Source organism: Prosopis cineraria, unplaced genomic scaffold, assembly GCF_029017545.1.
Source record: "Prosopis cineraria cultivar Desert tree isolate PC_DT_omini unplaced genomic scaffold, ASM2901754v1 PC2, whole genome shotgun sequence".
Classification (NCBI taxonomy): Eukaryota; Viridiplantae; Streptophyta; class Magnoliopsida; order Fabales; family Fabaceae; genus Prosopis; species Prosopis cineraria.
Window position 1 is genome coordinate 1,082,595 of NW_026555333.1, and position 24,625 is coordinate 1,107,219.

At 34.5% G+C, this 24,625-nt stretch overlaps 3 protein-coding genes across 5 annotated transcripts; all 3 read left to right on the plus strand.

The window, feature by feature from the left end:
• The first annotated feature begins 6 nt into the window (after nucleotides 1–6).
• Nucleotides 7–1,547, plus strand: LOC129304106 (mitochondrial fission protein ELM1-like). 2 transcript variants are annotated; one of them, XM_054943750.1, is made up of 4 exons: nucleotides 7–223; nucleotides 320–413; nucleotides 506–614; nucleotides 953–1,547. In XM_054943750.1, the coding sequence occupies exons 2-4, from the start codon at nucleotides 334–336 to the stop codon at nucleotides 1,070–1,072; spliced, it is 309 nt and encodes a 102-aa protein (XP_054799725.1). In that variant the 5' UTR covers nucleotides 7–223; nucleotides 320–333; the 3' UTR covers nucleotides 1,073–1,547. The 2 variants fall into 2 exon arrangements, with proteins under 2 accessions (XP_054799725.1, XP_054799726.1); XM_054943751.1 differs by having other exon boundaries at nucleotides 959–1,547.
• A 1,224-nt stretch (nucleotides 1,548–2,771) lies between these two features.
• On the plus strand, nucleotides 2,772–3,849 carry LOC129298514 (casparian strip membrane protein 2-like). The gene is made up of 3 exons (XM_054936935.1): nucleotides 2,772–3,096; nucleotides 3,199–3,322; nucleotides 3,421–3,849. Exons 1-3 carry the CDS (start codon nucleotides 2,849–2,851, stop codon nucleotides 3,637–3,639), a joined length of 591 nt encoding a protein of 196 aa, XP_054792910.1. The 5' UTR covers nucleotides 2,772–2,848; the 3' UTR covers nucleotides 3,640–3,849.
• Nucleotides 3,850–12,860: 9,011 nt separating this feature from the next.
• Nucleotides 12,861–23,874, plus strand: LOC129299860 (lysine-specific histone demethylase 1 homolog 3-like). Of its 2 annotated transcripts, XM_054938343.1 has the most exons (9): nucleotides 12,861–13,035; nucleotides 13,197–15,499; nucleotides 16,907–17,048; nucleotides 17,167–19,434; nucleotides 19,593–19,686; nucleotides 20,200–20,693; nucleotides 21,913–22,629; nucleotides 22,785–22,859; nucleotides 23,234–23,874. In XM_054938343.1, exons 2-9 carry the CDS (start codon nucleotides 13,341–13,343, stop codon nucleotides 23,297–23,299), a joined length of 6,015 nt encoding a protein of 2,004 aa, XP_054794318.1. In that variant the 5' UTR covers nucleotides 12,861–13,035; nucleotides 13,197–13,340; the 3' UTR covers nucleotides 23,300–23,874. The 2 variants fall into 2 exon arrangements, with proteins under 2 accessions (XP_054794318.1, XP_054794315.1); XM_054938340.1 differs by having other exon boundaries at nucleotides 12,861–15,499.
• Nucleotides 23,875–24,625: the final 751 nt, after the last annotated feature.

The window sequence follows — 24,625 nt, forward strand, 5'->3', positions numbered from 1 at the left end:
AAAGATGATGTCATTCTGTCTTCCAAAGGGTGTAGTCATAATCACTTCTGGCTTCCACCTCTGGCACTTTCACGACTTGTGCTGGGAGCCCCACTTGAGATGTCCTTTGCTAACTTTCTTTGTTAGGGCAACAACATCAGCTTTTCATTCTTATGGCAGATTTCCAGGTGTTTAGTCAGAGAATTTAGCACAAATCCGAAGGTCACAATATGGGATGGAGAAGGTACATGGCTACCATATTCTTGAAAGTAAAATTCAAACTGGTGTCTTGGTAGAGGAAATAACGTGTTTTTTTTTTTTTTTGGGGTATTTCATTCAGGACCAAATCCACATATGGGACATCTGGCCTGGGCTGATGCTTTTGTCATCACAGCTGATTCAGTTAGTATGTTGAGTGAGGCTTGCAGTACTGGGTAAGTGCCAGATATGATCATGGATCCATCTCGTAAAAGTTTTAGTTTCATCATACCTTTTGATCTCCTTGACTCAGTATCTTATATTACAGGAAGCCCGTCTATGTAATTGGAGCAGAACTGTGTACATGGAAGTTTGCTGACTTTCAAAAGCGTTTGCTGGAGCGAGGTGTTGTTCGACCTTTCACCGGAATGGAGAAGGTGAGTTTTGTTGATTAGTTTAGCTCCTCCATTACTGGTCGAGAGGTGGAGGGAGTTTTCATGGGTTATCTTTGCTTTCTGTTTAATGAAACTATATTAATGCAAAGATGTGATCCTAAGCGTGAAAGATGAGCATGTAGATTCATCAGGTCCGACTCCTGAGCCCTGACAAAATATAATGGCTAATGTAAGAATTTTGACGTGGTTTATCAGGATTATTTCTGTGATCTGTTTGGCAGAACTAGGGTGCCTTCCAAACCTATAATTGTTGATGTTTTTCCTTTCTTTTTGTATTATCTTTATATGTATACAAAGTGAGAACGATTCGTTGTTCGAAGTTACAGATGACTGATAGCTGGAGTTATCCCCCGCTCAATGACACTGCTGAGGCTGCCAGCCAAGTGATAAGGGCACTTGCTCAGCGAGGATGGACAATTCGCACGCGATGGTTTCCTTGAAAGCCAATTGGTGCTCTTTGAATTGATCGAGGAAAATGGTTTGATAAAATGAGGAAACATTGTGCAGAACCAGTTGCTTTCCTTTGCTAGCATGGAGGTGGTTTTCTGGGACAGAACGCTTGCTGGCTATGGCTGAATCCTTTGACTTGAAAAATCACTATAAATAGTTTCAACTAGATTTTCTCCAAAGGCGGGGCTAGGCAAGGCGTGTTCTCACTTCTCACCAATTTTTCGCTTGTTTTCCCCATTGATTTCTTTTTTAAAAAAATCTTTTGATATGCCCCACCTGGACACATTTTCAGTGGAACCTCGTACTTGTCCTAACCTGTTCAAATAATACGATAATACAATGTGTAGTAAAATCCTCCCTTTTCCCCCTTCCCATTGCAACTAAGGAACTGTAGTATTGATTGAAAAAACAGAGAAAGAATACTTCAAGAGATGTCTCATTATTTAATATGATTGATTTATTTAACTGTTTTTATGTTTGTCTGTCGTCTCCTGAAATGTCGTTGGATCATATTATCTTGCGGCTGCGGTGTCATTCTGGATATCTCCGTTTTGGAGTACGTTAACGGCCATGTCCAATTTTATGACGTTATCTCTTTTAACTCCCGATTGGAAAATAGTTTTTATATAGAAATAAATTTAAATCAACAGTACAAAGTTAATGTTTGTTGGATTATAAATATCTATTATATATAACTCGTTACTTAATGTTTTTTTTTTTTACGTCAAATAAGGAGGGAGAAAACGTAACTTCCTTTTGCTTTTATCCCACCAAACCAGGTAATAGCTCATCTTCCATCGTCTTCTCTCTCTAACTCTTTCCCTTGACAAACACACACACACACAAAATGACGCATCGAATGAGTAACACGATGGATGGAACACACACACACACACACACACACACAATGACGCATCGAATGAGTAACACGATGGATCGACTGGAAAAATGTGTACTTTTCTTGTTTGCATCCATAAAAAGGAAAAGAGTGCTTTTCTTAGTAATTTAATACACAATTTTGCGGTACAATACTAGAAGCTTTGTTTAAAAAAGAGGAGTGAATATTAAGTCTCAAATTTTATCTGTTTATATGACTCTGTTGCATCACGAAAAATTTAATCTTTTGAACAACAAAGTAGCAGTGAGTTAACGTCATGGTGTTAACAAAATGTTGCAAACTTTTTCCATAAAATTCAAGTGGATGATATCAACGATGCGACTCACCTTAGAAACTTGATTTGTATGACAAAGTCTTCTGCTTCGTTCACCATTGGACTAGGGAAGCTTTGTGGTTTGGTTGACTGATTATTAATAGTTAATAAGCTGTTGATAAAATCAGCAGGTTGGAATTCGAGCTCAAGTCCCACTATAAAGTGTGGTGTTTCATCTTGCTCGTTACAAAAAGCCACAGTCAGCGCTTAAATCCATGCAAATTTGACCCAATCTGTCCAAAACTCAATATCGTGCATGGCAACTATATCCTTTTCAATTCTAAAAAAAGAAAAAGAAACCCAAGAAAAGAAGGTTGATTAAGTGCACTTTTGCTACTTGCTTTGCCATACACACGAAAGTTTGAGTTGGTTTCGTACAACAACTCCTCTTTAGCCCTTTGACTAATAGACTTGTCATTTAGTATATCCACCCATTTTCCCTATATAAGCTTCACCATGAATCAAGCCATTTGCATCGCAAGCTTTGGCTCTCACATCCATTAATTAATTTACAGTCTTCTCAATAGATTATTGTCGCTTTCTTCAAAGCCGAAAATGTCAACCACCATTGATGTACCAGAGACAAGCAATGTTGACACCAGAGAAAAAGCACCTCTTCTTCCAGCACCGAGGCAGGCAGGATGGAGAAGAGGGATAGCCATAATAGACTTCATCCTCAGACTTGGCGCCATCGCAGCTGCTCTCGGTGCCGCAGCCTCCATGGGAACCAGTGATCAAACTCTACCTTTTTTCACTCAGTTCTTTCGCTTTGAAGCCAGCTACGACGATTTCACCTCTTTCCAGTACGTGATCACTAACCTATTCATATCCTCCAATCATCTCGAGATGTTTCCAGATATAGAAAGAAACAGTGGCCGTTATGTTAACTGGTTGCGAAAATGCAGGTTTTTTGTTATCGCAATGGCTTTTGTGGGTGGATACCTGGTCCTCTCTCTTCCTTTCTCCGTCGTGACCATATTACGACCTCAAGCAATCGGAGCAAGGCTTCTCCTCATTATCCTGGACACAGTAATTAATTAAGCTCTATGAAATCATTACCATTAATTTAGTATGACTTCACTACTTTTAATTATATGAAGTTCATGTTAAATGATTATGAATTGCAGGTGTTTCTGACTCTGGCGGTTTCAAGTGGTGCTGCAGCAGCATCGATAGTTTACTTGGCTCACAATGGAAATCAAGACACCAATTGGCTTGCTGTCTGCAGTCAGTTTACTGATTTCTGTCAGGCAACAAGTGGAGCAGTGGTTTCATCCTTCGTTACTGTGCTTATTTTGGACTGCTTGATAGTCATGTCTGCGTTTGCCCTCTCAAGGAACAACTAGATATATAGCTCCATTATTAAGCTCATCATGATGGGGCTTAACTTGACTTGTCTTTGCTTTAATGATTGTTACTGCGAATGTTTCTTTTTTTTTTTTTACTTTTTCTGTCTTTGAAGTCTGATCCGCTCAAGCTGTGTCAGGTTTTCTTCCAAGTGTTTTGCTGTCAACAAGATAATTACCTGTATCGATTTGGCAATGGAATTCATTATATTTTCATAGAATTATACTACTTTTTCTCTAGTACGTTTCTTTAATTTAATTTGGTTCCTTCTCGTATGGGGAAGCTAGATTGGGGGACTTGTGCTAAAAGTGTTATCCAAATTCCAAACAGCCTAATTAGTCTATAGCGTATTGTTTGACTGTGAGTCTACCTATATTTGAGAGGAGAGAAAGGCAAAGAGATTCAAAACAAAATTAAGAATAATATTGCTCTAATTTAATTTATACCAAGAGTAGTTGAATTAGCAACCGCTCAACCTTGGGTTAAGGAATTTCACGGAACAAAATGTAGAACATTACTCTAATTTGGTATATTTATCGAGAGAGAGAGAATATAGACGTTTAGTGACACAGGTTTTGAATCAAATTCTGTGGGTCGGAGGATCTGCTGTATTGAAGAAAATTCTACCACTGGATGTCTTTCTTCTCTCATCGTTATCCTTTCAGTATGTTTCATTAAAATTAAGAAAAAGATTAAATATTATTAATTTTATCTTAAATTTTAGTAAGTTTTTTTCTCTATCCTCTAATTAAAACAAAAGGAACTATTTTTAACAATTTTTATAGCATTTAATAAAGATCAAAAAGTAAAGATAAATATATAAAATAATGAATTGTCATGTAAATATGATCAAAATTAATCTTCTTTTTATATCCTATAAATAAAACCAGATGAGTACATTATTAAGCTCCAATAATTGTTGGATTTAAGAATGAGAGAAGATTATGATCTCCGTTTTAACCTTAAGATTGTTTGTTCAAGGGAAAATAACTAGTTGCAAAGATTTTGTTGCCCCCCTTGTAAACAAACTTGATCCCATTTCAGGCTTGAACAATAACCAACCCCCACAAGCTAGTTAGTTGACAGCCACCTTGCAGCAGTCGTCATCATCTTTCACTGCAAGAAAATATTCTTTTTTTTCAAAGAAATTTCTCACGAACATTAAAACATGATAATTTTTTGTAGATTTTCTCACAAAAAATCAGTTTATGTATGATTTTTCATACTTTTTTCTCATGACTATGATATAAAAAATTATCTATCAGAATTGCGTGAGAAAATTTGCAAGAACTATAACTCATTATGGCGCCAATTTGGAGGCAGCTTTCTCAGGGTTGGCAATCATGAGAAAACAAAAGGAATGTTATCAAAATATAATAAAAACAATTTCTCCTAAACAATATGTGTAAAAGAAATTCTCACAAAATTTGTACTCATGAGAAACATTTTTAAATGATAGAGTTCCTATGCTTTTTATCCATGCCATAATTATTTATCATGGATTGTATACTATGAGAAATTCTCTTCAAATAGTTTCCATGAGAAAGTCTTTTGAACAAGCATTTCTCATGGCCAGCGTAATGATGAGAACTTCTTTCGATACATTATCCATGAGAAATTTTTTTTAAAATTTTTACCAATGAGAAATTGTTATCTTGAATGTTTCTCACAATTTATTAGCGGTGAAAAATTTTCATTGATAATCACTGTGAAAAAGTTACTCAAGTATATATTTCTTTTTTCAATCATTTTTGTTAAATAATATTAATTAACTAAAAAATTAGTTTTATGAAAAAAGTATTTAACTGTTTTTTTTATTTTATATGAATTTTGTTACTAATTGATTAAAATTATTCAAATGATATTGATTTTGTCCAAAATCAAACTATAAATCTTTTTATCTACATTTTAAAGCATATAAATATTTTATTTTTATTACAAATAAAATCAATTAATAATTGATATAATAAAATAAAGTAAATATAAATTTTTCTCACAATTTATATGCCAAGAAATTCTCTCTCAAATTCTTACCCATGAGAAATTATTATTGAATAATTTCTCACTGTATTCCTAAGTGTGAGAAATTCTCGTTGATAATAGATGTGAGAAAGTTATTTAAGTATTTTTTTTTACAATAAAGTATAAAAATATTGAGAAACTTTTTTCCTAAAGACTTCTATATCCTTAAGTAAATAATAATGCATAGGTACTCATTACCTTTATAAAAAAAGTCATATAGCCAAACTTAACCCTAATAACTTGTGCTTTTGAGTTGAACCAAATAACTAAATTATTAAATACTTCTTTCGTTTAAAAATGTAAGGTATTTTTGAAGAGTTGAATGTTAAAAAATATAAGATATTTTTAGTCTTTTGAGGTGTAATCATTGCCTTTTTAAAAAAAGTATTCCTATTGATAATAACTTTATATTTATTATAAGGTGTTTAATAGGGATAAATATAAAAATATAGGGTTAGTTGGAAAGTAAGTAACTATTTTATTGGAGGTGAGATTCGGTTGAAAATGCCTTATATTTTTAAACGGGGGGAGTATTATTTTATTTTATTGTTTATTTTTTAGTCAATTTTAATTTATATTTTAAAAAAATTAATATTTGACTATTAATAATAAAAAAGAATTTGACTATTTAGGCTTGGTTCAAATTTCTTTGGCTTGTTGTTTTCAGGTAGGTAATGATTAGAGGTTATCTATAGTGATCACATATGATATCTTTATAATTATTTTAGATCGTGAGCTATTGGTATTCATTACAAATTAAAAATTATTCAAAATGACTATTACCAAAATTTATATGATTAAAATTAATTTTTTTATTAAAATACTTTTTAAGATAATTGAAAAATTGTGGATAAAATTTATTTTAAGAAAGGAAGGAAAACATTTAACTATTTTGGAAGAAGACAAAAATTTAGTCATTTATTTATTAGATTTTAAAAAAAATTTAGGAAAATAAAAGTAAAAGATATCTAACATAAACTAATATAATACATATTATTTATTTAATTATTTTAATTTAAAAAATTATAAATTGGTCAAAATATTTAAAATAAATTATTTAATTTTTAAAATTTATTTCTTTTAAGTTCATTTCATAAAAAAATATTTTTTGATAAAATAATATTTTATTAAAAATATAATATAAATAGTCATATAAATTATTTTATTATATTATTAATTAAAAATAAAATAAAATATATGTATATTTTTTGTAACAGCCCTCCGCTCACCCCGCCTAACTGAGGTCTTTTGCGGCGCAGGACACTCTCCCCCCAGGCCCCACAACAGGGCGACCCACCCCTTACGGTGAGCATCAGGAGACAAAGGCTTCCCCACAGTAGTATGCGGATTATTCCCCTTGCGGAGAGCCTCCCCAGACTCGAACCCACAACCTCTCCTACATAGCGAATGTTGAGGCAGAGTCTAGTACCATTGAACCACCGTAAGGGGTGGGGTGACCCTGTTGTGGGGCCTGCTGGGGGAGGGGGGAGAGAGTGTCCAGCGCCGCAAAAGACCTCAAGTAGACGGGGTGAGCAGAGGGCTGTTACATTTTTAATAGTATATTACTTCCTCTGTTCAAAAATGTAAAGCATTTTTAGTTTTTTGAGGTATAATCATTTTCTTTTTTTAAAAAGTACCCCTATTGATGAATGACTTTATATTATTGTAGGGTATTTAATAAGAATGCGTATGAAAAGATAGGTTTAATTTGAAAGTAAGTAACTACTTTATTAAGATGAAATTCAATTAAAAATGCCTTATATTTTTTAACGGAGGGAATATTCTATAATGCGTATGAAGTATTAATATATATTTAATTTTATATATGATGATTGCAGGCGTGTTTTAATTCAACTAGTAAAGAAAAAGGCATAAGCCTTAAAAGATGAAAGATCAAAGGTTCAAATCTTCAACATTAGCATATTTTGCAACAAATAAATGGCATGGCATGAGGAGGTGATGTGGCGTGAGGTGGCAAATGACATGCAGCATATGAGATGGTGACGTGGCAAATGGCATGGTATGAGCTGACCTACACATGGTGAGTGACATGACATTAGGTGGCATGAGCAAATGCACACGTGGTAATGCATACGTGGCAATTGAAATGGCGTAAGGTGGTAAGTGATGTGGCATTAGTTGTAGTGTTTCTCACAATACATTATTATGAGACTAACGAATTTTTCTTTGCAAAAAATTCAAAAGAAATTATTTCAAATTTGTTATACATGAGAATTTATTATAGAAAATGGTTATAAAAAATTCTCTAGCATAGCGATATGAGAAAAATTCTCACATCATTTATGTGTGAGAAATTGTCTTAGATTTATATTGCAAGAACTTCTCTTAAAACCTTTCAGCAAGAATGTCTTGCAGTTTTAAAGGCTGTGAGAAACTTCTTACAAATAATAATGTGAGAAATCGTTCTCACTGTTTTATTTGTGTGAAATATTTTTTCTTTGATTGTTTTAGTTATGGACCTTTTGTTGTGAAAATTCTATGAAAAATGATGTTCTCATAAAATTTTGATTATTTTCTCACATAAATACGCTATGAGAAAATCACTATTTTGGTGTAGTGTTTGTATTACTATTTTGAATCAAATGAACATAGTTAATTATGAGCCACCTTATATCCATTATAGTTGCAGTGCATCTTTTTATTACTATTTTTTCTCCTAAGCAATTATGAGACAAATCCACTTGTTTGTGTGTAATTTTTTCAAGGTTCAGGGAGCCTCAAATGAAGTCACAAATAGCTAACTTATTTTCATTCTGAATCTCAAATATATATAGCTACATGAAACGCAATTTTTAAATTGTATTCATCAAAAAAATAATTTTCTTGTGATATTAGTTTCTGTGAATTTCATCTTTCCTTGCTAGATTTAAGACTCAAATAAAATTTTAAATGCAGTTTATTGGATGTTAATCTCTGCACTCCTTGCATGGGCCTGAATTTTTATTGTTTGTTTTAACCGCTTTTTCTTTCTAATCTTTAACCTCACGGCCAATATTCTAGTAGAGAGCTTACCATATTTTAAGGATGCACTTAAAAGGCCATATTATGTCAGAATGCATCCCTGGAAGTTAATGGTATATGGTTTTACATTCAGATGAATATGAACTGGTAATTTATATTTTGAGGTGAAAATTTATATATGTTATGTTATTTCTTGGTAATCTATGTCTCAAATTATCAGTTGCTAGATTCTAGTTCATATTCGATCTGGACTGTAGATTTGTCGTGCATTTTATTATTTAATATAGGATTAAATAATAAATTTATCCTGAAACTTTTTCACCAAAAGTGCTGATATTCTAAACTTTTTGTTAGAGTAATTTCGCCTCTAAAAAACTTTTAAAAAGGGTGAAATTTGATCTTGATGTTGTTAAGGTTGACCATTTATTGACCGTTTGTTTGACATATGGCAAACACCTAGCATTTTTAAAACTATAAAAAGTGAAAAAAAAAAGCTAGCCTTTCCCTTTTCTCTCTCCCTTCCTCCTCTCTCTCTTCCTGCCTCTTATCCTCCTTCAGTTATCGTCCTCCTATCGTTTGTCCAATGCCCACCTTGATGATGAGTGATGGATAATCTAGCTGATGAATCTTCTCGTTCCCCCCTTCAATCGACCCTTATCCCCTTCTTTGAACACTTATTTTGTTCGAGTTTTTAGATGTAAATTAAAAATAAATAAAAAGCCCAATAAATTTGAGTAAAAAAAAAGAAAGAAATAAAATAATAAGGAAAAATAGGATTTTATAAAAAAATTAATAAAATGAAATAATATCTTCATAATTCAAAATAAATTTTTTCCTTTTTTGTGGCCTCCAAATCCTCACAATTATGGTTCTTTCAAATTAAACGCACTAATTTGAATATGAAATAATGAAGAAAAGTCAAAATAGGAATTGCCTTGATATGCTTGGTTTTGTCTTTAAGAGGAAAAACTCTAGTGGTGCCTATAAAAGGGATAGCAAAGAAGAAGAGGGGAGACCAGACAATGGAGGAAAAATTGAGGATTTTGAGAGAAAAATGGGAAGGGAGATGAAAAAAAGAGTAAGAGAAAATTGAGGTCAAACAATGAAGGTTGCAAAGGTATGGAGATAATTTTTAAGCCTTTTATTTTCATTCATAGGATCATGGTAGAAAGTAAAGCATGATAGTCTATCACTATTATATTACCTCTCAAGCTATGCAAACGTGTAGAGCTATGAATTCCTTCTAAGTCTAACTAATAGGGTAGTGCTTTTTGTTTGATGGTGTTTGTGTTGAAAATCATGATGCCACCCTTTGTGCTAATTTTCTTTTTTGTTCTTTTTTTTGTTTTTCTTTTTTCTTTTTTTTTGTCCTATTTGTCTATAGCATTTGCGTTGAATGGGCACGCTTCATGTTAATGTTTTTGGGATCCAGGACACTACTTGTGTAGTAATTTAGGATCTGTAGTATTAATACACAAATGACACATTAGTAAGGGACTGCCACATCAGTAAGGACTACCACATCAGTAAGGGACTACCCCACATCATTATTGATTTGAAAGCCGTTGTGAACAATAACGCCATTAACAAAAAGTTAATAGTAAATTTAATTTGTTGTGAATTAAAAGTTTATGATAAATTTTACACATTTTAAAGTTCAGAATTTAGGACGTTTTTTTCGTGCAATACTTCAAAGTTTATTTTATTTATTAACCTTGAGACATTTTAACTAACTCTTATCCCTAATAATTATTTAACTATTTTCAAACTAGCATCATCTTTCCACACTTACCCTTATTTGAAAGAGTATTTTATTTAAGAATAAGTATAAATTAATTTATTTATTAGGAACATTTTGGAAAAGCACAATAATTACATATTGAACCACTAAAAATATCTTATATTTTAAAGTATTTAACTTATCAAAAAATGCTTTCATGTTTAAAGGGAGGGGTATATTAATATTAAATAATTTTTTGCCCATCCAATCCCTTAAATGGCATTTAAATTCTTCAAGAGATTATTCTTGTAATTGTCAACCATAGATAGCTTGGAAAACCAAAAAATTTTTTTTCCATCATCAATATTAAATGATTAAACGCTCTCTCCTCCCATTCATGATAGTAGAATATTAATAAAAATTAATTATATTTTTATTATTGTATACAATAATTATATAAATCACATAGAGTAGCAATCATTGTCAATGAAGTTATGTAGATGCATTTCACAAAAAGAAAAAAAAGATTATACTAAAATGTCAAATTTCTACACAGCTTCTCTAATAAAAAATTTAATTAAATGCGTTTTTATATTTTTATTATTTATTTAATTTAATAGAAAGAATTTAAATTTGTACAATAACGTGATCCATATGAATGTTTGATTAAAAAATTAGAGGATTATTGGTGAATATCTCACCCTTGTCATGCCATCAAAGACAATTTCTACATCCATCATACTTTAATAAAAATATTAATATTAATTATTAATTATAAAAACTTCCTTAAAATTTTTAATTTCAATATCATAAAAATAAGGGTTAAAGACATTTTTGTTCTTAACAATTATCTTAAGAACGCTTGGTATTCTAAATTATATGTAATATAATTTTTTTTTAATATTTAAAAATGGTGTATTAGTGCACTCCTATGCTGAACACTTTGCCTTTAAAAATGTTAAACCATTAATTGACTAAGGAAATAGAAAAATGATTTAAAAATCATAGAGAAAGACTAATAAAATTACAAACAGGTATCATACAAGAAAATATATGATAATTTATAAGTTTTCCTCCAAATTTGTAAGTCATCCTTAAAAAATTTATAACTAATGTAAACAAAATACTTTTATTTATAAATAATAGATGCACAATTTAAGTTGTAAATTTTCAAGAATGTTTAAATCTCAAAATGTAATTTGTAAATTATGTGTGAAGACTTGTAAATAATAATAATATTTAAATTATTATAGTTTAAAACCATTGATATTTAATATGACATTACTAAAACAAATATAATATAGTTGGTAAAAAAGCAAGTATAATATTTTTTAATTATTTATTGATGTTATTGCCTGCAATTATGGTTTGGTGATTAGTTAGTAGTTTTAAATTAGTCGGTCAAAATCATATCTTGATCTTTTGCATGGATAAAAAAATAACATTTATATCTTGATATTTTTATATAATTTTAGACACTTAATTGATAAACTTTCTTATAAGTATATGTGTGTAATTTTTTGACTTATTCTCTATAATCTTTACAGTTTTTTCTGCAATTTTTAAATCAATATCATGCATCATTTTCAAATGCTAACAGGGAAAATTGTATAACATTTAGGATACCAAATATTCTTATGTGAATAGTTGAAAGATAAAAATTATACTCTCTCCATCACAAACTATAAATATTTTAGGTAAAATCATACATGTCAATAAAATTTTTAAATACACTTTACAATCTTATTTTTTCAAAAAAAAATAATTTTTTTAAAAATAACTTTCATTTACACTCCACTAGTGAAAAAATATTAAAAGAGAAAATATATGTAAATGATAATATTAAAATGTATTAATAAAACTTTATTTTTATCAAGATATTTTATATTTTAGAATAGAGGAAGTATTATATTTCATTTTAGTCTTTTAATTTTATAAAGTATTTTCTCAATCCTTTAATCTTAAAGTCGTTAGTCTAATCACAAAAAAAATTTTTATATTAAATTTTTAAATATTATAAAATATTTTTAAATGTTTGACTTTTAAATTTATTTTTAAAATAATAATGATTGATATGAAACTAATGATATGAGCATTAGATAATTTAAAAAATATTTTATAAAATTAAAAATTAAATTAAATTAAAATTTTATATAAAAGTATTTTTTTGACCAAACTTAATACAAAAGTTGGATGCCTAAAATAATACTCCAGGCAACCAAAAAAAAAAAAAAATTGCCTGCTGCCATGCCATGTTGCCCACCAGCGTCCAAGCCCTAATCTGCCGCATCCCTGTTCATGGAAAATTTGGAGCACTGTCAATTAACTGATGGCTGTTTTGGTTGCACTCTAAAATTTCATCTCTATCTCTCCCTGGCCTTTTTTTTATAATGATTTTGAAGTTATTCTCTGCACTCACTCTATCCCTGTAGCGGCGCAAGTTATAGAGCGGGCATTCCCCTGGCTTGCCGTAATGAGACGCTAACGTGCGCACCCTTATGTGGAAACGATTTCATTAGCGCCACCTTCGGAGGGCACAGGTTGGGTATTCCCGGTTTCCTTCCCCGTGCCTCGTTCGCTCACTATCTCTTTATTGGGCTGAGTTACTTTCGGATATTGATAGTACTATTTTTTTTTTCCTCCCGCTTTCTCCAGGACTTAGTTGTTCAAGGTAAATGGGCCTTTTTGACTATTAACTTGGTCGTAGACTCACTGATTCACAGATTCTTCACCAATAATTGTGTATTTGTTTATGTGCCTGCGAAGGATTGTCTTCGAATTCTCACAATGTTTTTATGTATATGTATGGTTGATTTATGGTTCATATTGAAGCACGAGCTTTAGCTTTTTGATGATGGAAAAGTGGAAAGCAATAATTCTTATTCTAAATTGGTGCATCTTGATTTGGGCGCCGAAGTTGGGCTGAAGGGATCAGTATAATTGACGATTTTATTGGAAGCCTAGGGTTAGACGAAAATGGATGGCGAAGTGAAGAGGTCTGGGACCAAGAAAAGATCGAAACAGGTGGAAATTAGTTTTGATTCGGATGATAACGAACCCATTGGGTCTCTATTTAAGCTGAGGAGGCCACGTAACTCCAAGAACGTTAATTTGACTTTAGAGGGCACTGGTGATAGATTTCAGAATGCTGAGGCTGCCGGGAAGAAATTGGTTGACGTAGAAGAGGATTCTGGGGGCATGGATGACACCTTAGCCAGTTTCCGGAAAAGATTGAAGGGTCCAAAGAGAGATCAGGGATCTGGAACCGCCAGATTAAGAAATTCTTATTTGAATGTGGTTGCTGGTAGTTCTCTGGATGCTGGGGATCTAGAAAATGTAAAGGAAGGGCTGGTTTTGGGTAATAATGGATCTGATACTATGGTTGAAAAAGCAGTGGGCGGCAATCAAGGAAACTTTGAGAGATTTCACATGGATCTTAAGGGAAGTGAGGTTCACACTACATCCAATGATGATTTGATTGCTTGGGAATCTAGGAGTACATTGAAGGATGACAAAGGTTTGGTTTTATTACCGGGCAATGGTTTACGACTCTCCTCTGTAGAACAGAAGGAAGACTCACTGTCTTCAATTTTCCAAAACGCACAGTCTATTTTGAGTAGGAATTCTTGTGCATCATCAAGTTCAAAGCAGAATACTGGGAGCCAGATTGTGGGCGATGGGTTGAACCCTGTTTTGAAAAGTATTCCAGAATCTGTAGAGTCTATGGCTGATTGTGGATCTAAATCTAGTTCTTCCTTAAAATTAGGCAGTGGACTTTTGCAATCTGCCAATGATTTTCCTCAAGGATCACCTTCACATAGGCCTGTTTCAGCATCTGTAATGGATAATAAGAAGTTTGGTTACGGCTGTCTTCAAGAGGAAATTTCCAAGGGCATTTTTCATTCAAATATTCAAAATGGATTGGCAGCTGGAGATAGCCAGCAAAAAGTTAAACTTGGTGATGATTTGGAATCTATGACTGATGTCTGCAATAAAGACAGCCGGCAATCATCTTTTGTTCAATTTGGAGATGTTTGCTCTCCTTCCCACCAAAAGGTTGCATTTCAAGAAAGATTTGTCAGTGATGGTTTGGAGCAGTGTTCTGTCAGGTTATGTGGTCCTGAAGAAATGGTTGAAACTGCCTCACTCTTAGAATTGGGGGAAGGGCCATGTGGTGTTAGTGAGACTGAGTTCAAGAAAAGGTTAACAGATAAAATGGTAGTAATGTGTAATGATAGAAGAGAAAATGACGATCTTACTTCTGTGGAGAAAGAAATTGCCTCACCTCCTCCAGTCTCCAAGCCCCTGAATAGATCATGTGAACATTTTTATGACGATGATCAGCTGGTTTCTGGAAAAGAGTCCGAGGAATCCTCCAGACATAGGGCTCTGAAATTCTCTGGATTCCATGACAAGGTAGATGGTGGTAGTCTGGATACAAAAGGTGAACTGCAAGATCTTGCTTCAGGTTTTCCAGCGGAAAAAAAAACTGTAATTTTTGTTGGTAATTTATCTCTAATGATGTCTACTGAAGCTGAGGAGAATAAATTGGCTGCCCAGTCAAATTGCTCCAAAAATCCCTTAGAACCTTGTGTCATTCCAGCTGATTCTACTGTTTCCATTCAGAAATGTAGCTCAGTATTACATCAAATTCAATCTTCAAATGACACATCTGAAGAGGGATCTCTTCCAAATGATGGTCATCTTTATGACAAGAAAGGAGCTGATGGAACCTCACCACCTGCAATTCTGGAAGAAAATTATAATTACGCAGAATGTGCGGTCTCTGGGTCGGAGTTTTCTGACAAACATGATAAGATATCAGCTGTTCAGCGTGCCATTCGTAAGGCCAAAAAGCGCAGGCATGGAGACATGGCTTATGAGGGGGATGCTGACTGGGAGATTTTAACTAACGATCAATCTTTTCTTGAAAGCCAAGGAGTTGTAGATGATGAACGCACTCTCAGACCAAGAATGAAGAGTGCTTCCTCTTTGAATGCTGATGAAGAGTCAGGTAGCATTTCAGCAGCAGTTTCAGCTGGTCTGAAAGCTCGTGCAGTTGGTCCAGTTGAAAAGATAAGATTTAAGGAGATCTTGAAGCGTAAAGGTGGTCTTCAGGACTATTTGTATTGTAGGTCAGTAGATATCCTCTTAACGTGCTTTTACATGGGCTTGCAATTGCTATTTCCCAGTGTAGTGAGGTTGCATTTTTCCTTTTCTTTCTTCAGTATTGATGATTTTGTGTTCTTTTTGTTTCGGTTGCTTAAGCATAAGACTTGACTAAAGGCTTGTTTAGGAAGTGGGGAAAAATGGTGTCAGAGGGTCGGAAAAAAAAAGATATTAAGCTTACTTGAATCTGACAAAAACTAAGGCTCTCAGCTCATTGGCATTAAGAAGGTTGTTTTATTCTTGGTTTTTCTAGCCTGTTCTGGAGTGGGGGCATGTAGGATAATTCATCTGTTGTAATTGGGTAGATGAACAACTCATCTTTGGTTATTTGCTAAAAAAAAAAAAACATGAATGAAGAAACAACAATTTAGTTAGATTCCGTCTTGGTGGTTCAATTTTTTCTTCCTATTGGGCTTTTGTCCGTTTTAGAAAATAGAAATTTGTATTTTCACTTTGCATTTTTATAGGCTAGTGTCATTCTCCTATCTGTACTTCCTAGTTTCTAACGTGCAAAGCTTAAGAAATGATGTCGTCTTTCTATGATAAATTTGGTTGCATTGGCACATCTTTTTTACTCATACCTTTTTAAACAAAATTTACTATTGTTATTAACTTGTACTCTGTCGTTATACTTATTATATTGTTGGATTAAATTTAGCTAAATAGAATACGTGCACAGTAACCACAGATCCTACATTTGAAAGCTGTCTTGTTGGCAGGATTGTCCTCCATATAGTTCTTCTATTGTATTAAAGGAGCCTGGTGCTTATCACTCAATGAGATCTGGACTAACTTTTTTAAAGAAAAAAATTATTTTTTGAGAAAAAGTGATGGTTGCAATATTATCTTTTTTTCATAGAGATTCTGCATCTATTACAATAAACAAGTATTGAAAATATAAGAATTAAAATAAATTAAATTAAATTGGAATGCCCAAATTTAATATGGACTGTTTAGATTCATGATGAGCTTGCTTGTTCAGGAGTTGGTTGGCTATTCTTTATTAGCTTGTTATTTGCTATACTGCGTTGCTACTGTAGATTTGCAGGTTGGTTTTTATTTTTCCTTATTTAAATTTAGTTTCTTCTGTAAATGATGGGATATCATAGAACATTGTTTCCTGACTTCTACTCTTCAGAGTCTCTTAACAGAATTATGCAAATTGACCTTGAAAGATTTTCATGAGTATGGTATTGCAGATTCTAAGATTTGCAGGTTGATGTTTAATTATGTTTTGATTAAACTGGGAATTTGATGGAAATTTGGCTGTTAAAAGTTTTTGTTCGTTTAAATTCATTGGCATACACATACCATACTCGTAAATTTATAGATTTTAACAAGTTCTATTTCTATGAATGCGATTGCATTTACAGAAACCAGATCTTAAGTATTTGGAGCAGAGATGTCACTCGCATTTTGCCTCTTTCTGACTGTGGAGTTAGTGATACTCCATCTGAGGATGAATCTCCTCGTTCTTCTCTTGTTAGGGAAGTCTATGCATTTCTTGATCAATGCGTAAGTTCATTCCCCATGTTGCTGAGTTATCAACTTCATTTTCTTTACTCTTCTACTGAGAAAATATAGCAGCGTATCAATGGCTTTAGTAATTCAAAATGTTAAAAACTTTTGGCAGGGTTATATAAATGTTGGGATTGCCTCTCACAAGAATGCGGGAGCCAGTGCTGGGAATAGTTATAAACTTGTAAAAGAAAAGGGATTTGAGGACAGTTCCACAGCTTCCATGGCTGACTCTGAAGACGGAGTTACCTTCATTGTAGGCCATGGTAATAGGTCAGATACTTCCATGAAAATTGATGGTCTCAAAGTTGATTATGTAAACTTGGCTCCTGAAGCTATTGAAGGCAACAGGTATGGTGATCCAGTGGCGTTGGATCTATCAAATATAATGCTTCATGAAGAAAGAAAAATTGATGAGTACCAGGAAAATGATGGGATTCAGGCAAGTGGAGTTGGGCTCATACACATTAACAGTTCTGATCCTTCTTCCAACAATTCTGATTGCAGAATGACTTCTATTGTAGCCACTGAGAAAAGCAATGAATCTACCTGTGTTAAATATTCCTTAGATGATCAGATACCAGATCCTTTGCAGTCTGTTTCAGAGGCCATGAAAAGAGTGGTTGTCATTGGAGCTGGTCCTGCTGGATTAACTGCTGCTCGCCACTTGCAACGTCAGGGTTTCTCTGTGACTGTACTTGAGGCTAGGAATAGAATAGGAGGTCGTGTATATACTGACCATTCATCTCTTTCTGTTCCTGTGGATCTTGGTGCTAGCATTATCACTGGAGTTGAGGCTGATGTGGCCACTGAGAGAAGACCAGATCCTTCTTCATTGATTTGTGCTCAATTGGGCCTTGAGTTGACTGTGCTAAAAAGTGACTGTCCTCTTTATGACATAGTAACAGGACAGAAGGTTCCTGCAGACCTGGATGAGGCATTGGAAGCTGAATATAATAGTCTTCTGGATGACATGGTATTGCTTGTTGCTCAGAAGGGTGAACAAGCTATGAAAATGTCTCTAGAAGATGGTTTAGAATATGCTCTTACAAGGCGTCGAAGGACACGTTTTGGTAGAAGTAGTGAAGAAGTTGAACAAAATAATTTTGCAGATGTATCATTCAATGCCAAAAGGGGCGGTGCTGAGGAAAACATTAGCCAGGAGGAAGTTTTGAGTCCTCTAGAACGGAGGGTTATGGATTGGCACTTTGCTCATTTAGAGTATGGTTGTGCGGCTCTTCTTAAGGAGGTTTCCCTTCCCTACTGGAATCAAGATGATGTTTATGGTGGATTTGGGGGGGCTCATTGTATGATTAAAGGGGGTTATAGTGCTGTTGTGGAGTCTCTAGCAGAAGGGCTTCCTATTCACTTGAACCATGTGGTAACAAATGTGTCCTATGGTAAGGAGCCTGGCCGGAGTGATATAGTCAGAATTTCTACATCAAATGGCAAGGAGTTTGTTGGTGATGCTGTCCTTATCACTGTTCCACTGGGCTGTTTGAAGGCTGAAACTATAAAATTCTCCCCATCTTTGCCTCAGTGGAAATGCTCTTCCATCCAGCGTCTTGGGTTTGGAGTGCTCAATAAAGTGATTTTGGAATTTCCTAGTGTGTTTTGGGATGATGCAGTGGACTACTTTGGAGCAACAGCAGAAGAAACAAGCAGAAGAGGTTACTGCTTTATGTTCTGGAATGTAAGGAAAACAGTTGGGGCTCCTGTCCTTATAGCATTGGTTGTTGGTAGGGCTGCAATAGATGGTCAATGTTTGAGTTCTGCTGATCACGTCAACCATGCATTAATGGTTCTCCGTAAACTTTTCAGGGAGGATGCAGTACCTGATCCTGTTGCATGTGTTGTGACTGATTGGGGTCGAGATCCTTTTAGTTATGGTGCTTACTCATATGTTTCTGTCGGAGCATCTGGAGAAGACTATGATATGTTAGGGAGGCCAGTTGATAACTGCTTGTTTTTTGCTGGTGAAGCAACCTGCAAAGAGCATCCTGATACAGTTGGTGGTGCAATGATGAGTGGACTCCGGGAGGCGGTGCGTATAATTGACCTATTGAACACTGGTAATGATTATACTGCTGAAGTGGAGGCAATGGAGGCTGCACTCAGACAGTCGGATAATGAGAGGGATGAAGTTAGGGATATAATAAAGAGACTAGATGCAGTTGAACTTTCTAATGCCTTGTACAAGAATTCTTTAGATGGTGCTCAAATCATTACTCGTGAAAGTTTACTTAGGGACATGTTCTTCAATGCGAAAACCAGTGCTGGTCGCTTGCATGTGGCCAAACAATTGTTGAGTCTTCCTGTTGATAACTTGAAATCCTTTGCTGGGAGTAAAGAGGGGCTTACTATTCTTAACTCATGGATACTGGTACTTTTATAGCAGCAGTGCATTATTCTCAAATTTTGTTATAAATTTTTTGATGGATCGTGCTTGAGTTTTTTGTTATCTTTTTAATGTCAAAACACTTAAATCTTTATCTTTTGGTGATTGAATTTCTTAAATAATGTCTTTGCAACTCTTAATAGGACTCAATGGGGAAGGATGGGACCCAACTCTTACGGCACTGTGTGCGTCTCCTTGTGCGGGTTTCAACTGATCTGCTTGCTGTGCGCTTATCAGGTATATATATTTTACTTGTTATAAGACTTCACATTAATATATGCTTGCTAATATGTGGATTATATGATTTTGTTGCTGTGTCTTTGCTATGTCGAGTATTAATGATTGATGAGTATAAATAGTTCAATTAGGTAAGAATTGGTGCAGGGAGGAATTTTGGTGGGACAAGAATAACTGTGCATGCAGCATTTTAGAAGATGAAGATGTGTTGAGATGGTTCATTTCTGTCTTTTATGATCTTCCTACTAACAGTACATGCAGCATTTTAGGGACATTTTCATCTAATTGTTCGGATATATATGTATTTCTTACCCTTTGAAATATCTAGTAATGTGAGGTGTGGTTATTTGATAGTCAATATAACATATGAAAAGTATAGGAAGCCAAAGTATTGGCAAGTTGTGAATGGCAACTTATCTTGGGCTCCTGCAAATTCATGGACCCACTGTAGTTGATATGATTTCCACTGTTTCTCCTATACTATTTGTTCATCTTTTCTTTTTTCTGGTTTAGGCATAGGGAAAACAGTGAAGGAAAAAGTTTGTGTACATACTAGCCGTGATATACGTGCTATAGCAAGCCAGTTGGTCAGTGTATGGCTTGAAATCTTCCGCAAGGAAAAAGCTTCTAGCAGTGGATTGAAGTTTTCAAGACATGCAACTACTGCAGATTTATCAAAGAGAAAATCTCTGAAAGATTCAACCTCAGGAAAGCCACCTCTGACTATGCATCATGGTGCTTTTGAGAATAAAGGAGGTTTGCTGGCTTCTGCGTCTGCTGGAAGTAGTTCACCTTCCATTGCAAATGTGAAGAAATTGCACAGCAAACAAGTAAGACAACAGGAGGCAAATGACTCCAGACACAGCGTCAATTCTTCCAGGTCCCATGGTTCAGTAGGCAAAGCAGTTACTAAGGGAGAGGGTAACTGTTATGTTTTGTCTGAAGAAGAACAGGCCGCAATTGCAGCAGCAGAAGCTGCTCGTGCTAAAGCACTTGCTGCTGCTGAGGTACGTTTCTCATGGAACTGTATTTCTTTTGTCAAGAACTTTTGATGTGGTGCCTAGGTGCTACTAGAGATCAGTTGATATTAGCTAGCTGGACTTTGTTATACCACTTTGCTTGTAAAATATGGCTGCCATTTTTGATGTTTTGTGCCAGAGTTCATAAATTCTGGTCAGATTTTGGTTTTACTGTGATTACAAAATGTGAATCTGTAGATATTTGTGCCAGAGTTCACAAATTCTGGTCAGATATTTGCACTCCCATACCTCCATAGCCCATTGTTTCTCTTTTGATTTCTCATTGGCCACCTGAAATTTGTTTGAGTTTTGGCTTGTTGCATGATGTAGACATCTTACTTCTCCTTGCTTGACTGTATAATCCTTAGCTCTTGTTGATTGTGTTTTTACTCTAACCAACTTCTTCAACTCTGGTCATTGTGGGTGGTTGGGAATTCCTTGATTTCCCTCTCTTCCCTTTGGATTGAGATTGTTGGTCTTTGTTTCCTTTCATGTTTGTCCAATTTTCATTTTTGTGTTCACTCTAGGTCAGGCTAAGTTACTCCTTGTGGTTCTATTAATAAAGTAGAGAGAGGAGGATTTTTTTTGTTGTTGTAGTTATAAGTCACGTCATTAAATTTTCCTTACAAATTTTCACTTTTACCTCCTAGTAAATGTTGGTGAGAAAATACATTATTAAAACTGTGTATATTTTCTTACAAAAAAAAAAACTATGTATATTTAATAGGGGCAAATTGAAGAATTACTAAATTTTTAGATAGAGGTAATGAGTTTCAAGGTCTTTCTTGGTTTGGTGAAACATAAGTGACTTATAAATAGGATCAAAAGACGTACATCTCAAAATCTATAACATAATATGCATTCAGCTAGTGTTGGATAAATAATAGTTTTGTATTCTGTAATAACATAAGATGGTTCTTTGATTGGATTGAGTATTTTAATGAAGTAATTTTTATGCTATTGTGAATATGAAGCATTAGTCCTGGTATTGATCCCCCTCCTCACTAATGTATTAATTTCTTAGCTGATATAGTGAAGATTGGTTTCTCAGTGCTTTAGCAAATTTTTCTGGTATAATATTATCCTTGAAATTTGTTTTCCTGGCAAGTGATTCATTGAAAATTTCCCCTTGTTGGATCTAATGTTCTCCTTCCCCATCTCAGTTGCTATATTTCTTGGAAGATTCATGTGTTCTTGTTCCTTGCAGGCTTATGCCTCAGCAGAAGCCAGGTGCAATACACTGCTGCAACTTCCAAAGATACCCTCATTCCATAAATTTGCTAGACGGGAGCATTATCCATTGAATGATGAATATGATAGTAGGAAAAAGTGGTCTGGAGGGGTTTTAGGAAGGCAAGATTGTATTTCAGAGATAGATTCTAGGAATTGCCGAGTTAGGGACTGGTCAGTTGATTTTTCTGCTGCTTGTGTTGACCTTGGCAATGCCAGAAGGTCAGTAGATAACCTATCACAGCGGAGTCATTCAAATGAGATTGCTAGCCATTTAAATTTCAGAGAGCACTCAGGAGAAAGTGTTGCTTTGGACAGCAGTTTATATACAAAAGCGTGGATCGACACAACTAGTGGTGTGGGGATTAAAGACTATCATGCCATTGAGAGATGGCAATCTCAAGCAGCTGCAGCTGATTCTTATTTTTCTAACCCAACCATACATTTGAAGGATGAGGAAGAATCAAATGCCTGTTCAAGATTACCCAGCTGGAAGCGTGATTGTATGGCAAATGAGAGCTCTGTCTCACAGGTTACTGTAAATAGGGAGGCCTCAAAATGTCATTCTCGAGGGGCGGATCGCATTAAACAGGCTGTTGTTGATTATGTTGCATCGCTGCTTATGCCCCTTTATAAAGCGAGGAAACTAGATAAGGATGGGTACAAGGCTATAATGAAGAAAAGTGCGACTAAGGTTATTTCATCCTTCACTCCTTGTCTGCTCTTTTCTATTTGCTAAATTAGCATGCTGCTGCTGTGGTTTCACTGGGTAGAAGATTATAAAGAATGACTTATCTATTGATAGTCTTAATGGACTCTAGTTCCCTTTTCATGGTTTTTATTTTTCAGGTGATGGAGCAAGCCACAGATGCCGAAAAAGCCATGGCTGTTCATGAATTTCTAGATTTTAAGCGAAAGAATAAGGTATGTGTCCTGTCTTTGGCCTGTTGCCATTAATAACATTTGTCTAGTATTGCCTTGGGAATTTTCCTGCCCAGCACTTGCTTCCATAAATACTATAATACATGTTCATGTTGATGGTGTTGAAATGATTTCTCGCTGGAAAGACGGCTCCTTTGGTTGTTGGTTTGCTGAAAATATAATTATTTGAATTTGTTTAATTTTCAAGATTTTTCATACTTAATGGGATAAGGCGTCTTCTTGTTGTATTAAGATTTTTCATATTGTAGATAATGTCTTAGGAAGTGAGTCCTTAGACTTGTCTTTGTCAGATATGTTTTTTAAATATCCTGGCCTTGGCCTCTCAGCTTTATTAACTGTATGCCTAAAACATGCAGATTCGATCCTTTGTGGACAAATTGATTGAGAAATACATGGCAGTGAAGCCAGATGTAAAATCTTAATATTCACAAGGTAAAATGGCTTGCGACTTGCTGCGCGTATATGTGAAGGACTTGGTTTCGATTTCCTTCATTTCTCACAGTTTTGATGGCCATGGACATGGCCTTGGATGAGCATTGAAATCTGCCAGTGCAATTGGTCGAGATGGTGCCGCTACAAATAGCCTGTCCAATCCAAGTCAAGTGGGCTCTATTGCAAATATCCTTCCCTGGCAAACTAGAACAGAATATTTATTGTGGAATACTCCATAAACAGGCTCTGCAGCTATATAAACAGATTCAATGTCAGTTGGTTCCCCCTGTATGACAGCATTGGCAGGTTTGAAGAAGATAACAGATGGCATTCATCCATTGTTTCATTTTTCATCGAGGTTGTCCCTGGGGGTTGAAGGTTTATGCCCCGTTTTTTTCAAGGGGTTTCTCGTTACGAGGACATTACTTGATCATATCAATTGTTTATTTGTACAGCGTAGGATCGCTTTAGTGATGACAATCATATACATCTCAAGAATCATTGCTACGGATATGCGTTTTGGATATGAAACTATGCAATATATGAGATGCGAAAAGTTTTAAAATTTTGAATATGGGTACATAAAAGGTAGGCTTACGTTTTCAACTCAGAGATAATAAAGTAGAAAAATGTGTATATATATATCTTTATATATTTTACAAATATTTCAAATGTAGAGGAAGTATGTTCATGATAAGTTATTAATGCACTTCTAAAATAGGTAAAAGCTGTAATATTTAATTAGAATTAAATTAACTTTTTAAGTTGATTTATATCATTAGTTTTATTGCAAATTATTTCCCCTTTTCTACTCAAATGATGTAAGAGTTTCAAAATGTTAGAAAACATTCCAAGGGCATGCAAGACTCGTGAGGTCTTCGATTAAGCTATTATCTATGGCTGTTTTGACGGATTGCACGGTGAGATATTGCTTTGTATGGCCTTTTTGTTATTATCATTTTTTTTTTGGTTAATAATGGAAAGTGCTACTATTTGATCAGTTTGGCCAGCCTCTTGTGCTACATACTATGCTCACAAGTTCTTCTTTTTGTTGGTAGGCTGAGAAAGATTATCATGCCCAGATAGGAGGTATTCTCTCCTTGCCTTTTGATTTGATGTTTATAGCAATTCTTCCCTCTACAAACAATATCCCGCTACCTTCTGGGGCGTTAGCGTTATTGTATGTTGTCCTCTCAGTGGCTTGCCTTGGAGGTTTGCGGGCGTCTCGTGTACCTTTGCTTTTCTAGAACTAGAAATGGTGAGTATACATTATTTTCATGGAAAGCGTTTTTTTTTTTCCTTGGTTCAATTATTCA

Excerpts from the sequence above, each read along its gene's own strand:
- LOC129304106 (XM_054943750.1), top strand. The coding sequence starts at position 334 with ATGGGACATCTGGCCTGGGCTGATGCTTTTGTCATCACAGCTGATTCA. Across the intron at positions 414-505 it reads AGTGAGGCTTGCAGTACTGG|GAAGCCCGTCTATGTAATTG; the intron begins GTAAGTGCCAGA and ends CTTATATTACAG. Across the intron at positions 615-952 it reads CTTTCACCGGAATGGAGAAG|TTACAGATGACTGATAGCTG; the intron begins GTGAGTTTTGTT and ends CGTTGTTCGAAG.
- LOC129298514 (XM_054936935.1), top strand. The coding sequence starts at position 2,849 with ATGTCAACCACCATTGATGTACCAGAGACAAGCAATGTTGACACCAGA. Across the intron at positions 3,097-3,198 it reads GACGATTTCACCTCTTTCCA|GTTTTTTGTTATCGCAATGG; the intron begins GTACGTGATCAC and ends GCGAAAATGCAG. Across the intron at positions 3,323-3,420 it reads TCCTCATTATCCTGGACACA|GTGTTTCTGACTCTGGCGGT; the intron begins GTAATTAATTAA and ends TATGAATTGCAG.
- LOC129299860 (XM_054938340.1), top strand. The coding sequence starts at position 13,341 with ATGGATGGCGAAGTGAAGAGGTCTGGGACCAAGAAAAGATCGAAACAG. Across the intron at positions 19,435-19,592 it reads TTCTTAACTCATGGATACTG|GACTCAATGGGGAAGGATGG; the intron begins GTACTTTTATAG and ends AACTCTTAATAG. Across the intron at positions 19,687-20,199 it reads GCTTGCTGTGCGCTTATCAG|GCATAGGGAAAACAGTGAAG; the intron begins GTATATATATTT and ends TTTCTGGTTTAG.